The sequence below is a fragment of the Hippopotamus amphibius genome, chromosome 14 (assembly GCF_030028045.1).
Source record: "Hippopotamus amphibius kiboko isolate mHipAmp2 chromosome 14, mHipAmp2.hap2, whole genome shotgun sequence".
NCBI lineage: Eukaryota > Metazoa > Chordata > Mammalia > Artiodactyla > Hippopotamidae > Hippopotamus > Hippopotamus amphibius.
The window spans coordinates 76,779,229-76,796,374 of record NC_080199.1 but is presented as its reverse complement, the minus strand read 5'-3'; the positions used below and the strand labels follow the sequence as shown (position 1 = coordinate 76,796,374).

The window sequence follows — 17,146 nt, the reverse complement described above, 5'->3', positions numbered from 1 at the left end:
GTCTCCGGTGCACAGTCTGTTGCAGCACAAACGCATCAATGCTAGCTCAGGGTTGGGCTCCCCGCCCCCTCCGCTGGCTGCCCCTGTGCTCAGGAAGCCCACTGTCGTGCTGTCTTCACCTCCCGTGCTGCTCAACACGGCGGAAGAAGCATGTAATAAAAAGGTTAAGATGCTGCATTTTATCACTTTCATTGGACAAAATTTAATGGCTTCTTCATTTTAGAAGTGTTTGGTTTTTCTCTGTGTTTTAAAATATTTATTTGATTATTTATTCATTTGGCTGTGCTGGGTCTTCGTTGCAGCACGCGGGATCTAGCTCCCCAACCAGGGATCAAACTCATGCCCCCCTGCATTGGGAGCGTGGACTCTTAACCACCGGACCACCAGGGAAATCCCTGGCTTTTCTCTTTAAAAATAAATCAGGGTTGACTTACGGGGGGCCCTGCATTGTACTCAGTCCCAAAATAGGCCAGTAGTTGTCTGTGTCAGCATTCTGAACTTTTATTGTCATTATGCCGGTTAGTGTTTCTCCAACTGTGGGGCTGCTCTTGGGCCAGCAGGGCTGGAAAAGAAAAAGTCTGATGCTCGCTAGAGTAAATGTGTTCACACTGGGAAATGTGCGACTTGGCCCCCGAAGACTTGAAAGGTCTGAATATTCATAAGGTCTTATCTAAGCCATTCACTGGTTATTAGTTCTTCACATTAAGATATGCAAATCCTCAGAGGTTCATGGTATATCCTCACGGAATAAGTGTGAAGGTTTAAAAAAGAATGGGCACATTGAGTTGTCAGCTGACCACTGAGTGTTCTGTTCCTTCTTCTCTGAGGTCCATCCACTCACGGGGCAGTGCCGTCCTCCCCCATGCCGCTGTCCCCGAGATGCGGCCAAAGCCCAGATAAAACTGATCCCCGTGTCTCCAGAATGGCATTTGATTTTGCTTTATGTTTCTTACCATTTCTCTTCTTTTGCTTCAAACATTTTACACGGATGCAGACAGCTTTGAAAGCAGAACACCCACATTTGGTATCACTGCCTTCGTTTTTCTTATGTTTTGGCTTCAGTCACAGTGCTTTTAATATTCATGAAGTTTGAACAAATAAACATCCTAAGACTGTCTCCTCTGAATGGAAATGTTATGATTTCAACCCCCAGAGAAAACAATTGGGAAGTTCTACAAACCCACATTCTCTCCCTGTCAGTTGGAAAGGAGCTCCAGCTTGGCAGAAGGAACAACTTCCCTGTTACTTCTGGGCTTCCCAGAGCAGATGCGGGGGGAGCATCACTTCTTAAGGAAGAGGCGAGGAGTCAGCAGACATGCATATTTAAGGACTCCCTTTGGGATGATAGATACCAGAATCCTTTCAAATGGTTCAAAATTATGTAATTGAAGAAAGTAGAAGAATTGTTTATTCCGTTAACTTCTCTGTGTTCACATGGAAATTGGTGACAGTATTTCTCTGTCCTCTCTCCTTTCTTTACTTTAAGCCTACGATGATATTTATACCCTAAAATTAGCTCAACCAATCCCTTAAATATTTAAAGGAATAAAGAGCAAGAACTTCCCACAAATTTGAAAGCCAACCTTTTAAGAAAAATAAAATGATTATTCTAAATAGTTAAAAGGAAATCAATATCAGAAGTGGTGTTTCAATAAAGTCAAGCCCGGTGGGTCCCGCTTTGTGTGGACAGATGCTCCACCGTGTTGCACAGTGGGACATTCCTAAGGTCACCGCTTCTCTCCTGCCCGCTCTCACTCGTGCTCTATCAGAGGACAGTCGCGTGCTCCACACTGGTGGCTGAGCTGTCACCACCTTCAATTTCGTGTTTCTCTTTCTCAGAACTCCTCTGGATCATGTGTTTTCACCTGCTTTCTCAGGAACCCTGTGATGGCTCTCAGGCGCTAAGGCTCTTCCCCAGCTCACCATCTGCATCCGCATGGCTGACTCAGGTGCCATCAGCACCCTCTTTTGTCCCCACCACTTCCCACTAAGGATGCTAAGAGGACACACCTCTGGGTGGCCAGCCTCCCTAGTGTCTGGAGGTGGCCCTGTGAGCCGGATGTAGCCAGTAGGCACTAGGGAAGTCAGCCAGGGCCTTCCATCACCAGGGGAGCTGGCTGGCTGCCTCCGCGTCCCTCCTGGAAGGCAGGTGGAGTGTCTAGTACTACTGCCACCGTCTTGGGGCCACGAGGCCACAGGTGAGAGGAGAAGAAAGCCAACCCTGAGGGTGGCAGTGCCGAAGGACGGGAGGAGCCTGGGTTCTCTGGAGCATGGAGGAGCAGATACCTTCTTGCAGAAGTAATTGGGGAGAAAAAGCAAAATCAGCCACTGTGTGTTGTTTGAGCCACAGTTAGTTGAATTTTTAGTTACACACACACACACACACACACAACCTAACTGATACTCCCTCTTCCCAAAACAAAACAAATATAAAAACCATGCCTAAACGGGCACTTCCTGTACGTTTTTAATTTGCCTGTCTTGACTGGCTTTCTCGCTACCGTGAGCTCTGCAGGCATCTTCCTGTCCTCGGCCTCTGCCCCATAAGTTACTCTGCACCCTTCTTCACTCCCAGGCTTGTTGAGAGAGTAGCCCATGTTACCCGACGCAAGTTCCTGTGCCCAACGCACAGTGAAGCCAAACGAACTGAAACGTCAGAGTCTGGAGCAAAGAGAAGTTTATCGCAGGGCCGGGCAAGGAGAAGGGGCGGCTGGTGCTCAGGAAAACCCTCAACTCCCTGAGGGGTTTCAGCAAAGCATCTTTAAAGGCCAGGTGAAGGAGGGGGTGTATCCAGGGCATCTACCCGGGGAGACCCACGAGACACAGTCTCCCCCAGAATCTCACCTGGTCGTGCAGGAGCGGAGACCAGTCACCATTTCTGGACCACACAGGATGAGCGCCAAAATGAAGATGCAGCCGTGGAGGTGGCGTGACGTGACTTCCTTCCGCTACAGCAGAAAAAGAGTGGGACCAGTGGTGGGTGGATGCCGTGCGGAGAGAGGGCAGGGGCCCACCGTCACCCCTTCTCCCAGGATGGGCCAAAGGGAAACCCCAGCCCGCCGGGGGCCTCCCGGCACCTGTCTCGCTGCAGCTTCCCACGAGAAAGAAGCCTTTTCATCACTTGAGTAGTCACGGGCCCCGCCCCACAAGGGAAAATAAATGGAGAATTCTTCCTCCGGGTTGACGCTGAGCATCCGCTGAGACCGCCTGAGCAGAGATCGGACCGGAAGACCTGCACCTTCTGGTCCTTGGCATCAGAGGCCACGGGGCTCTCTTTCCGCGTGATTTTAATATGCTTGCGAGCCTTGGGAGGCTTCATTAAAACTGCGGGGCCGCCAGAGTAAGCACAGAAAGGAGCTGTTTTGATGCCTCACAAACCCAAGGAAGCAGAATCTGGATTATTCCATTAAGTATGCTGATAGGATTTGTCTTGGCTGTTTGGATGGCTTGAAGCCTGCTGGGGAAGTCAGTCATGGGCTTTAGAGCTGAAGGAACCATATTTCGTGCCCCCCACATGTCACTTTTCATCCTCTTGGTTAGGTTTCCCCACTCCCAGTGCGTCATTCTGAGCCGTACGTGAACGTTTACTCTGACTTCTGTGTACTCAGCTTTCCTTCCGCTGATGCCGGGTTACGCGGCGGGGCCAGCCCAGCCTTTATGCCTGGTTTGGCAGTCCCAACCTTGGATTCCTTTCCTGCTTTTCCCGGAAGGCCTTTGCTTTAATAAGACACAGGGTTGCCTGAGAGGCAGCGTAGCTCACGGTTCAGAGCACGGGGTCTCCCAGCTGGACCACCTCTTGTGAGTGTGACTTTAGACAAGTCACCATCATTTATGCTTTGCTGTGTCATCTGCCAGAGGAGGGTTGCGGCAGTGGAAACTGCGCCCGCGTCACGGGGTTTGCTGTGTTCATTCATAAGGAATTTGTGTCCGAGGACTTCGCGGGACACCCGGCTCAGGCTGCGTGTGAAGTGGCAGCCGTTGTTGTGCTTATCCAAGGACACAGGCAGGACACCCTGTTGCTGCAGCCAGTGGACCCAGGAAGGGCTGTGCACTTAGATTCCCCCCAAAGCTCCAGAGCTCACCCAACCTAAGAGGGCCTCAGGGTCACAGGAGAGGCTCCACGCGTGGCACAGGCCAGCCGAGGGCAGTGGCGTATGTCCACGTGACCGGCCTGCCCGGCAGACCTCCTACGTGGCAAGGACGCCTGCAGACGTTCAGCTGCTGGGGCCAGGTGGTGGGTACGTGATGGGGCCCTCACTCTGAAGTCAGGCTCCGAGCGGGGCCTCCAGGGCGATTCGTGCCGGAATCGCAGCCCCGGTGGCACCTGCAGGCCAGCAGCCGTGTCCCCCGGGCTGGGGCGGTCCGGCCTGAGAGTGAGCACACTGCCAGCCCCTCGGAGCGCGTCGCTCCTCAGCCGGCGGCTCAACGTGGACCCACGCGCTGAAGCCTCACCTGATCTAGGTGCTGGAGAGCCACCCGAAGGGGGAGGTTTGCCTGATACCAACAAAAATCCTTGAGTCTGGATGAAAATACTTGGTGTCCGTTGCTAAAGGTTTAGGAACAGGTGGTACCTGGGTGGTACTCGTGGGCCACACCCCCGTCAGGCCAGCAGTGTAGAATCGGTCGAGTACGTGCCTAGTCTCTGTGGCTGGCTCCTGTCAGAGGGGTTTCTCCTTCATTGTCTCCAGTAAACCTGTGAGTAAGTGGCCGCCTCTGACGTCAGCCGCTGAGGACGCGGGTGTAGAGAACACACGTCTGCCATCAGGAGGCTTTCTGTCTAAGGAAGAAGGTGAAGAAACAGCGCAGTATCCTTGAGCGTGAAGCAGAGTCACAAGGACGGTGGAAAGGCGGTGCCCTCTGGGGTCTGCAGACCTGGACCCGGTGGTGCTCCTGAACGCGGGGCCAGAGGAAGGTCACGGGACCTCTGTGAACCAAACCTTCCACATCTGTGACGCAGAGCCTAACGCTGCTGCTGTAGGGCCGTCCGTGTATGAACTTAGGGACGGCAAGTGACCAGGACAGCACCCAACAAACGCTAGTCACTCAGAAAATGGCAGCCATAGAATCGTTACCGTTACAGAAGGATACGGGGGAGGAAGCGAGTCGTTCTGCCTGGAGAAGCTGAGGGGAGGATCCGTGAACTGACTGTTGAAGGAGCAAGGAGGATTCTCACAGTCAGAACAACAGCAGAGGCAGGTACTGTTCGCTGACAGAACAAGGTGAGCAAAGGCCAACAAAGAAACAAACACATTTTACAGACGCGTGCATTTGGGCTCAAGGACATTGTCACTTCGTCATTCAATTCACCGTGTTAACTGGGGGGGATTAGGCGGGTTGCCCAGCTGAAGGAGATGTTGTCTCATTTGATACTCATGTTCAGTTGTGTTGCCTTATTTTTTTGTTTGCTATTTACTTGTTATCCCACCTTGGATGCATTTGGAACAAAACAATACTGTGGATAAGTAAAACACACCATCTCCGCTGATGAGGAACCCTTGAGGAGTCGGGCGACCGTCCCCAGCTGGACCGCGGGCTGGGTGAAGTGGGGCTGAGCGTCCCCTTTAGAGAGATGCACTGCTGAAGAGGTTCATGTCAGGGTCACATCCTCTCCATATAAATGGAGCATCCTGTTAAAACCAGCACACTCTGTTTTACTTTTTTATAGTGAAAGGTATTAGGCTTGCGCCCCAAATCAGGTAACATGGGACATTTGGTTGAGGTTGAAGCTGTGGATCTCATGAAGTTTAGCACGTCACCCAGAGAGGAACAAGACCCAGACCAGCCTCAGGTGGAGCATCGTCAGGCTGGCACACCCAAGGACCCCGAGCTCTGTAACCGTCCCTGCGGCTGTCCGCCCAAGCCCTCGGAATGCTCACCCCGCGTTTATTTTGGACAAGTTCTAAACAGGTGTTTCCTCTGCATCGCAAATGGTTTAAACAAGAGCCTCGCCGCGTCCGGCGTGTTCAGCTGGAATCACAGGGCTGACGCCGCGTGCGCCTGTCGGCTCCGCTGTGCGAGGCTGACGGCCGGGACTTGCCAGTTCTCACTCTGGTCGGCACTGGACACAGAACAGATGTTGGGGATTAGCTGGGAGGATTCGGGGAGGCCGTGGGCCCGAACATCTGCAGAAGTAATTCATTGTGGGGACGCGGACAGGCCCCGCTGAACCTGCAGTGAGAAGTCCTAGGAAGTAAGCCTCACTGGGCCTGCAGAGCAGAACACCAAGCACACGTGCTCCTGGTGTCCTTGGACTGAAAGAGAAATCGTCCATCATCTTCAAGTCCAGCTGAACGGAGAAGGGAAGAAACCCTCATCCCACAGATACTCATTAAAACCCTAATCTGTGAATCGATGAGTGGTACCGTGACACTGAGGCGTCAGCGTAGGACCCTCTGATTCCACGTGAGTCACTGGGAGGCAGTTGGCCGAGGCCTGGAAGGTTGGCTGCCCATCCCCCACCCAGCTTCCAGGAAAATTCCTCCAAGGCTGGGCTTGATTTAGCCCAGTATAACGCAGAGCTGTTTCTCCCTGCCATCCTGAAGTCCCGCTGTCCCGCTGCTCCACCGGCGGTATTTGTGCCATTGTTTAAACGCTCAGCCTGCTTCCCGAGACCCTGTGAGTTAGAGGTGCAGAGCGTACCGTGCTGTGGGTGACAGTTTTAGCATCTGCTCCGTGGACCACCTGTGATCCTCAGCTCTTTCTTAGCGCTGCTCTGAGGAAAGCTAACCAGAAGACAATTACCTTAGGTGCTTCCAGGTAACGCCATGGGTTTAGTGAACTCCAGTTTGATCTTTCTCATGCAATTCAATTGTGTTGGTCAGTACATTTCAGTAAGTGTTATTGGTTTTTAAAAAGCGAAGTTATTTAAAGAGCCACAGAAAAAAAGGGATGCTAAGATTAGAATCATCTCAACCAGTAAGGGTCATCGAAGAAAAATTTAGAAATAAGGCAAAGTACTTAAATAAGGATTCTAAGAGGAATAGAACTCAGAAAATGCGTTTTTTTCAGATTTTTCTCCTCATTTGGTTTCATTGCCAACTTATTTATAGCCCATTAAGGATTTCAGTAGAAAGAATTGCAGGCAAAGGTGTACATTCAGCTGTTACTGACTTAGAGAGTTGAGTTTTTTGTTTTTTTTCCGAGAATGGAGTATGTACGTTGCTGTTTCTGGGGCTAAACACGTGAATGTTTGTGCCAGGGAGAAAGCAGGTTGTTAACATGGAGAACAAAGAAATGATGGTAGCTTATTAATAAATGTTTTTAAAGAAAAAGATAAAGGATACATAAAATTGTATGCCATGGGTATGAAATGCCATAGTGAGTAAACAAGTAAAACTATGAGGAATAACAGAGTGGATCCTTGCAATAAATATTGTATTATTCAAAATCTCAAATGCATTACTAGAATTCATCCATGCAATCAGCTAGGAATGTCTTTTTTTTTTAACAGTGACTCAAAGTAGCCACGTTGGGTTTGTTTTTGAAAAAAATGGGAAAGGCAGCTAATTATTGCAATTGTTTCTCCTCTGAAAACATTTTCATTTCTCCAAAATTAATAGAAATATAAGAAGATAGTTCTATAAAAGCAGAAGAAATCCCTCAGAGCCTTCAACAATATTCAGGGGAACAAAGACATAAAAAAAGAAGGTGTGAGATACCGAAAGATATCACTTATATGTGGAATCTAAAATACAACACAAGTGAACTTATCTGTGAAACAGACTCGCAGACATAGAGAACAGACTTGTGGTTGCCAGCGGGAGGGGGTGTGTGTGTGGGAGGGATGGAGTGGGAGTTTGGGATTAGCAGATGCAAACTGGTATGTACAGGATGGATAAACAAGGTCCTACTGTATAGCACAGGAAACTCTATTCAATATCCTGTGATAAACCACAATGGAAAAGAATACAAAAAAGGATATATGTATAACTGAAAAATCAAATCAAATCTCTGTGCTGAGCTCTTAAAAAAAAAAAGGTCTAGATGATTTTATGAAGAGCAAATGCTGTCACATGTTATTTACATAATAACCCCCATTCTAGCATGGGAGGATGCGGAAATGCAGTAGGCTCTCTGTAGAAGAATCAGTCAGAAGCATGCCTCTGCCATTGTATCTAAGACTTTAAACTCGGGGAGCTGTATTGAAAAGATAAATTGAAATATATGGGAAAGGGAAACATAGATGACGTGTTTCTATTAGAGTGTGATGGAAAAAATTGACTCTGTTTTATGTAAATTTTCAAGTGACCTGGTAAAGAATGTTAGAAGTACGTTAATTAAATTTACAGAGCCAAAAAGGGTGAAGGCCCAGGAGGTTCAATGTAAAAAATACAGGTGGACTGAGAGAGATGAGAGGAAATGGACAGACTTTTACAACACGATATTCAGCTTGGAAGTATGCACACCAGGACGATGGGGAATACTAGCCAAAGACAGATAGCTGGTTTAAAGGAAAAGTTAATAAAATGTTGAGTCTGGAAAGCTGTACAGACCCAAGCCAGGAAATTACACACTTACGGATCCCGCAGTAACTGTACGTTAGCCCCACTGCACATGTGTAGTATTTCATGTTCCGGGATGTGCTGTTAACGTTCACGCCTGCACACGCGTGCGTGTGTGTGTGTTCCATCTGAATTACGGTTGTAAGTACGGGAGCAAACGTGCAACCAGGATGCGTGATGGGTCTTCTGCTCCTTTCCCACGTCACGCAGGAGCCTGGGAGCCCGAGGATGGAGGGAAGAGGAGATAGGCTTTCGCTCAAAGTCGGTTGTTCACCAGAGAAGCTGGGAGGGTGGTTTCTTGGCAATTGTGAGGCAGCCGTGTGTGTCTGTGGGTCGTGGAAGGCCATCCACAGCACCTCTGAGTTAATATAGGCCCTTGAACTTCCATAAGCCACGCCTTCCACATCATCCCCTCTCTGCACTCCGCAGGGACCGCTCTCCACGCTCCCCTCTTGACTTTTCACCACTCACGGCTCTTTCTCTTCCCGTCAGCTCCCCCACAGCCAGCTCGTCTTTCTGGACACGCTCCACGCGGCCCTCCCCCCGTTTCCTCATGATGTGGCTGTACCCCCACCCCCAGCACCCTCCCCCTGCTGTCCCTAAAAGCTTCCCACCTTCACAGCACAGCTCCATCCTGGACTCCCTCCGTACCAAGGTGTCACTGAGCCCTGGCTCCTTCTCCCCACCTCCTGGTATAGGAACCACCCAGGCTCTAACCTCAAGCCTTTCCGCACCCAGCATCCCCTTTCTTTGTGATTTCATGTATTTCCACAGGTTCACCTATCACTGGGTACAAATGACCCCCGAATAAACAGGGCTAGCCCACCTGCCGTGTGAGAGGGCGTGGGCCCTGGGGTCGGATGGCTGGGTTTGTTAGCAAGTCCAAGGTCGTACTGCTCCCTGCACAACAACAGGCCAGAAAGTAGAGAGATGAGTTGTTGGAACAAGGGATAGCGACTTTACTGGGAAAACCAGCAGACTGAGAAGATGCTGGACTCGTGTCCCAGAGAAGGTGTTGCCTGAGTTAGAATTCAGGCTGCTTTTATGCTAGAAGGGGAGGGAGTAAAGTCCTGGTTCAGCCTCCTGAGGGGATGTGCTAGTTTCTTCCTCCCTGCAGTCGTTCACAGGCAGGCCTGGTCAGGGTGTTTCCTGTGAGCTGGACAAAGGTATTTTAGCTTAATGCTCATTACCTGGGAAGCAGGGTTCCCAGAAATGAACCATTATGTAGAATTTAAGCTTATAAGCCACATCCCTTTAGTCATTAACTTGTAGTAGAATACAAAGCTTCGTCCCTATTACAGGTTCAAACCCTAGACCTTTCTTGCCCGAGCGCCCTCATCTGTAAGCCGGGAGTTACCCCAGCGCCCGCCTCACAGCGCTGGGGGAGGATGGAGTGAGCAGATCGGGGGAAGGGCTGAGCACACAGCAGGCACAGGTATCTGTGGCTCTTTCCTCGTGGTTGTGGCCGAGCTCCTCCACCTCCACGTGGTGTCATAATTGTGAGCTCCCAGCTGTCTCCAAAACCAGAACGGTCTGAAAGTCCGCCTCGTTCAGCCTCAGAACCTGGCGCCGCACCTTCCCCTTCCGTGCTGGCTCCTGCTTCTGCATGAGGCTCCGTGCCCACCCTTGTGCCCCCCTCTGCTGCCCTCTGACCCGTCAGGCTCGCCTGTGTCCCCCTGGCTGTTTCAGAGACCCCCGTCTGGCCTTCCCAACCCCACCCTCCCTCTGATGGCCTCTGTTTGCTGGACCGTGGAGGAGTGGCCCCTGTCTCAGACGCCGTCTGTGACGTTTTGTCGTCTCTTGAATGAGATCTACATCCTCAGCCCCACTCTCTTCCCATCCTTTGCAGGCTCGACCCGCCTCCCACACAGGCCCTGAACCCAGGCCCGTTTTCTCTGGCGGAATCTGCTCCCACGGCTTGCGTCAGCATCTTTGTTGCTTCTCTTCTTCGGGCTGGAGGGCTCCTCACTTCCTGCTGCTGGGCAGGGTCTCAGCCTCACACAGTCTCTCTTGTGGGACCTGTGTCACTCCACGTGGCCTCAGATCTCAGATCCTCGCGACCCCCCCCCCCCCCGCCCCGTGCAGCCCAAACACCGCAGAGGACAAGGACCGGCCCCCTTGTTCCCCTGTAGTCCCAGCACAGCACACACTGAGCTGAACCTTCGTGACTTCATCCTGGGGACCCCCTGTACTCTGCCATTCATGGGGCCTCAGGGCGGAATTGTTCAACAGGCGACAGACGTCACATGTAGAGACAGAGGGTGTGGCGTTAAATCCCCAGCCTGGTCTGATACTGACATGCCACTTGCTGCGTATCTTTATGAAAAGAAAAAAGAAAAAAAATGTTAGCCGTGCTGTTGCGTCCTCATCCCCCTGGAACTAGAAATACGCTCCTTACTTTCATGTTTACTGTTTTCATGCGTGTATTGTGTACGTGTAAACCCATAGAAAATATAAGCAGTAGGCAATGTTGAGTTTTTCAGGGTTTTGACACGTTACTGAGATTGTGTCACATACACCCTTCCCCTCAGGTCTGGGTTGCTTTGGTGTTTTTCAGGACTGGTTTTTGAAGTCTATCTATCGTGATAAAAGGGTAGCTGCCTCACTGTCACGCTGTCTGCAGTTATGTAAATATGCCAAAACGTATTTCTTCTCCTGTGGATAAACATTTAAGTGTTTGACGTTCGGTGGGGGTGGGAGTCAGTCACCAAAAATGCAGCAGCAGACACCCCGCAGGTTCCTGCATCTGGTTGCGGACACGTGCGGGTTTCCCCAGAGGGTGCGTGTCACTGGGACTGGAACACACGTTGGAGATCTCTTCATCTGTGGCTTTTCTTTCACCTTTGTTTATGGTGTCCTTCCGTGCAAAAGCTTTCCATCGTAATGCGGACTCCTCTGTTTTCCGGCATGGTGTCTGCTGTTTGTATCACATTTTCTAAGAGCTCATCACGGTCATAAGACATTCTCCCATGTTTTCTCCTAAACGTGTTAGGGTTTTGCTTTTCACCGGAAGGTCTTTGATCCACTTGGAAGTGACGTGTGTCTGAGGTGTGAAGCAGGTGGAATTGAACGTGTTGCATCTAGACGCGCAGAGCTGGGCCGGCGAGCCCTCCTCCCCCATCAGCGTGGGACTCCTGACCACTAGGTTTCTAGTGTTGTCACTGGGATTCCTCGTGTCCAGGAGCTGAGTCTCGGGGTCGGGTCTGAGGGGCAGGGTCTGAGCCGTGGAAGGGGGCCCTCTGTTAGCCCGGCTTTGAGGACTGTGAGCCTTCGCTGCAGGTGGGTGTCTTGAATGTAAAGTGTGTCTGAGATGGTCCCCGCAGGGGAGGCTCTGTCCCTCTGGAGAGTCTCAGAGTCCTAAGACCTTCGGTATAGGTAAGGCTAAGCCTCTAGAAGCTGGAAATTTCTAGAGGACTATTGGGCCATCCACTGGAAGCCTCCTCTCCCCACTCAGATTACATCCTTTTTATAAAAATGATTATTTCCTAACCTGTCGATGCCAGCCAGGCTGCTGTAAAGACTGGGTTGTTGGTTTTGCTACATAGGTACCAACCTTACTAAGACTCCTCCTACCGAGGAGTCGTGAGGGCCGCGAGACCCGGCGGACCCACGGGCTGCTCTGATTCTGGGCCGTCGGTTAACGGACCTGTGCTGTGGTGTCTGTTAACTGGGCCCCCAGACGTGGCAGCCTGTGCCTTACTGAGTCATGATGCCTGTCGCCTGGGTCTGCACATGGCATCGTGCTCTGGAACTCCCACATTCCCGGGAAGTAGCCCAGCTACTAAATTCATCATTTAAAAATGTTACATTTTAAGCAGAATAGGAAAAGACAAGGGTCAGAAAGGTTGCAGCGGAGTTAATTTATGCACGGAAAAGTCAGAGTAGGATTTCTGGGCTAAAAATGGAAGCTGGGTTATACGCATCTAAAGGATTGCAATTTATTAAAATAAAAGTTATTGAAACACTAGCAAATATAGGAAAGAAAATACTAGTGAATTATCAGTAGACATGAAAGCCACTGTCTGTTAAGAACATGGCTCTCAGACCATGGGACAGGCCCTGGCTCTAGAGTCGGAGACCAGGGTTCACATCCTGACTCAGCCCCTTATCAGGTGACCTTGGCCACTTAACCCCTGCGCCTTAGTTGCCTCATCTGTAAAATGGGAACAACTAGTATTTCTCTTGCAGGCTTTTTGTGGGGCTTAGAAATAATGTACGTGGAGCACCCAGGAAGAGAGGTTTAATAGAAGAGAGGAGAAGCAGAAACCAAAACCCACCTCTTACTTGTGCCTGAGGCCAGTCGTATCGCTTAATTAAAGTTGGAAGGTGGGAGGGTTGGTTTTCGGCTACTAATACGCATGTCTATTATTTGGGAAACCCTCGTGGGGAATTTGGAGGTGACGCAGGGTCCTTATGTGCATCGATCTTAACAACACGCCCTACGTTCTGCGAGTGGGTGGATACAGAGCCTTGGAGGGCTGGGCCTCCTGCGTCTCTGTGTCTCTCCAAGGGACTGAGAGGTTGGCACATAAGGAGTCTCCGAAACCGCGGGGGGCGTGGGGGGGCGGGGCGCGTAAGGCAGATCGATTGTTGCTGTGAAGTTTCTAGATTCATGAAAGAAATAAACTTTACAGGTAGAAAGTATAATTTTAATTTCTCAGTTCGGTCCTTAGGATGGATTGTTTGCAGCCCTCATTTGGGTATCATAAATTCTTTATGAAGTCAAGTCTTTTCTCCCCAAGAACATTTTTGTTTTCTGTTTTAAAAAAAAAGAAAAAGCAACCTAAACTTTGGTTGCATGAGCGGTAAAAAGTAACAGCAAGAGTGAGAGAGAGGGAAAAAAATGCAGAAGGAGTCCCTGGGGGGCTACGGGCTGCTGCTCAATTTCAGTTGCAGTTGTCAGAGTTAAAGAAAACAGTGGAGAAAATGTCTCCTCGAGGGGTCCCTGGACTGTTCTGCTCGGGGAAGGCAGCTGAGGGATGGAGCACAGCCAGCTGGCTGGGGCTCAGACGCCAGTGCCATGCGCCAGCCCCTGAGCTCATGCGCTGCTTCTAAGTCATTTTACAGGCAAAGCTGTTTCCAGACCGGCACAAGGCCCTGTGCAGATGCTGGGGGCTGGGGAGGCACGATGGGCTTCAAGGAGGGAAGAGGCACGGGCTTGTTCTTGAAGGTTTGGCCCAGGGCTCCTGGGGGTTTGGTGAGATGGATGGTCTGTGAACGTGGCTGGCAGTCTGCTGGGTACCACAGCCCCACGAGGGGGGTGCTTCTGCTGTCCTGGTCCTTCAGCGGGGGAAACTAAGGCACGTAGAGAGCAGTGAACCTGTGCACGTGTCACCGTCTACAGCTTAGAGGCACCGTTCCGCCCCAGGTCCGTCTGAACGCAAAGTCCTCACCCTGCACTACCTGCTCAGCTCCTGAGAAACCCCCCAGAGCAACAAGGCCGCTGCCTGGGGGAGAGAACTCTGCTCCGCTGGAAGATGCTCACTGTGACTTAGGGGGAGGAGGAGAAGCACAGGGGCCCTGTCCCCAGGGAGAACCCTCCTTGTCCATTCTGGGATGCAGACTGAGAAGCACCCCCACGAGATCCTGTGGTGGGAAGCAGGAAAGCCTGCATCAGAGCAGTGTCAGGAAGCACAGGAAGCCTGAATCCGTGGAATTGTGATGCAGTGGAAGCCTGGTGACCCGAGACCCCTCCGTGTCCCCCCACACCTGCTTCGACCCCACCGAGCTCCGGCTTCAGCTCCTGTCCGCGTGCTGTGCCTGTGAGTGGCCATCTTGTGTGCAAATTATTTTCAAGCCCAGATACGTTTTCCTGACTGTGAAGTCCACTCTCCTGAATTAACTCCTTTCTCCATGAAGCACCCCTGACAATGGAGGAGAGAGAGACACAGCACTGCATGAATACTCTTGTACTGGCTTCTTTACCCATGTTCTTACTTACATCCACAGGATGAATTGCGAGACGTGTAATGGATGGGGCAAGATGTACTCACATATTTTTAAGGTTTTAACTTGCTCTTCCAGAAAGCTGGTACTCTTGCTTTTAGAAGAGGAAAGCAGGTCCTCTGGTGCCAGGGTTGGTGTTCAACTTTAGCCCAAACCTCACTGCTTCTCAGTTTCGTTGTCATACATTTCCGACACCACAAACAGGGCTACGTGCTGGGGTTTAGGGGCGAGACCGGCGTGGTTAGGCGTGGGCTGGAGCAGAACACACCCACTGCAGTAGAATCCATTGCTGAGAACTCAGAAGAGAGAAACCGGTGAACATGCTGAAGGCGTCTGTCACACTTCAACTTCGGGCCTCGTCTGGGTAGCTGGCCGTTGCCTCCAGCTCTGCGCTCTGGCCTTGCTCACTCAAAACAGAATTTAAGGACTCTGCCTCCCAGCCCCACTTCTGTTCAGAGCAAACTCACCTCTCTCCCTACCTCCCTCCGCTTTGGCCCTGAGCCCTCTTTTCAGCTCCTCCCCTAACTGACTTCTGCCCTGGAACTCTCCCTTAAGACCCTCTCCTGCCTCCTCCCCCTCTCTGTGACCCTGTGTCCTGTCCCAGAAACTGGGAGTCTCATCGGAGGCTGTGTTCTGGGGCTGCCCTCCCTCCGCCCCTCTAGCTGTTGAAATCCTGCTTCTCTTCGTATCGCATCCCACGCTCTGTCGCTAAGAAGTCTTCCCAGCCTTCTGGCCTTCCTTTCCCCCCGCCCCAGAGAATATGATCGGGACACACCCATTCCATGTGTGATGTCAGAGACACCACCCCATGTTAAGTTCCTAGGAGGCAAGGACCATAACCCGTTCACCTTCCTCCTCTGGGTGCTGAGAACTGCTCTGCCCTGCACCAGGTGCTGTTTACATCAGCGAACGAGCAGTGAAGGACCAGGAACTGATGGACACGTGGGCGGATGCAAGGCGCCTAGTGGAGTGAAGTTTATTACGCTGGAGTCTAGTGGCTCCAGCATTTCTCCATAGGAGGGATTTAGGACAGCATTCTGACCAGAGGGGGGCTTGAAGCTCTTTATAAGAGAGAGAGGCAACACTCGTCAGAATGTCAGGATGGAGACAAGAGCTGATGGAGATCACGGTGGGGAACGCACCCCGCCAGTCCCTTGACGTTCTTCCTGGGTGTGTATTTCAACTTTGACTGAATTTAATATGTTCTGTTGCTTTCGTGTGATGGGCGTCTTACACTGATTCAGTTACATCTCTCTGTCTTTTTTTTTTTTTCTGAAAGAGTATTCATGCAGATGTCACTTCTGTTTCTTGCAGGCAACTATGGTCCTGAGCTCTGCGCACTTCTGGCTGGGATTATTTCTGGTTCCTACCACGTGTCTGATCGAAGATGTGGCGTGGAGAGCGTAAGTGAAAGATGAAGTGGTACCCCAGGTCTTGTCCCGTGTCCTCCAGTTAGTCTTTAGTGAGCCCCACCGTAGGGTATTAGATGCTGCGAGACTTCTGAAGAAACAGGTCTCCTGCCACCTGCAACAATGGATAAAGGATGTTGGGTTGTTTTTTTTTTTTTTTTTTCTTTTAACCTGTGCTTCACCTTGATATGAGAATATGGTCAAAAAGGAGTCAGGCTTTGTGAAGGTCAGGAGAGGTGTTGCTTATACACGATCATAAGGGAGAATTTCTAAGCAGAGATCCATTCCATCAGGTTTAAGAAGCGTAACTCAAAATTCATTTCTCCTTCCATCTAAAACGCAACACTGAATGATCACAAATGTAGTCTGGCTTTAAACCCCATGCTTAAAGGGAAATTGCTTGTATGTGTAAGTCATTTCAAATCACCAAGTTTTTAGAATCAGGTATTCTTCATTTTTCCAAATAATTCCCAATAGGAATCCTTCGAATATAATTCTTCTGAAGTGTCAGTTTACAAGTCTATGAGAAGATTAGTCACTACGACGAAATTATAACATAGGTTCGATAGGAAATAATTCAGGCTCAATTTTTGTTTATATGTTTCAAAATCTATTGTTTCCTATGTATCTTATGTGTCATGTAAAAAAAGCTACTAAGTTGCAAGATGATGTAAGTGTACTTCATCCACGAGGAAAAGATGGAACACTCCAAGTGAGGTCCAGTTGGTTTGGGGAAAGGCCTGATGCTTCCTGCAGTTGCCAGCTTCCCTAAAAATCGAGACTCCCAGCTTGGCTTTACTTTAGGCAAAGCGTAAGTATTTGGGGCCCCTGAGGAAGAGAATTGAGACTTTATTCCAGTCCTTCCAAGAAAAGACATCAGATTTCATTTTTCTGTCTCCCTTCCTCCCACACTCAATGAGAATTGTTCTTGCCTGACAGTTAAAGATGTTTTTGAGAAAATCTTCTTGGCATTATCTTGACAACCAATGATACCTAATGCAGAGAGCGAAGGGGAGAGAGAGAATTTTATAGCACATATTTTGGGTGTTATTTTTTTCTTCTCTTCACTAAGTTTTACAACTGTTAGTGAAAATTAAGTAACCCTACTTTCTTAAATGCCTTGATATACCACTGCTTCCATTTTATCTGCTGAAACTGCGCTCTGTGAATAGCAGAATCAGAATCCTAGGAAATGAAATTATGATGCCCAGGAAAAATGTTTTCTTAATCTAATAAATGAACTGAGAGCAAATGTTAGTTCTACAATTCTCACTCATGACACACCCCAAT

The 17,146-nt window shown here is 50.1% G+C and overlaps 1 protein-coding gene across 1 annotated transcript in view; it reads left to right on the top strand.

The window, feature by feature from the left end:
- LOC130835882 (phospholipid-transporting ATPase IB) overlaps positions 1-17,146 on the top strand; it is a 416,937-nt gene that overhangs the window by 351,628 nt on the left and 48,163 nt on the right. Inside the window, exon 33 of the mRNA XM_057707762.1 lies at positions 15,762-15,850. Within this exon, the coding sequence (XP_057563745.1) occupies positions 15,762-15,850 (89 nt within the window). The remainder of the gene's footprint in view (positions 1-15,761; positions 15,851-17,146) is intronic.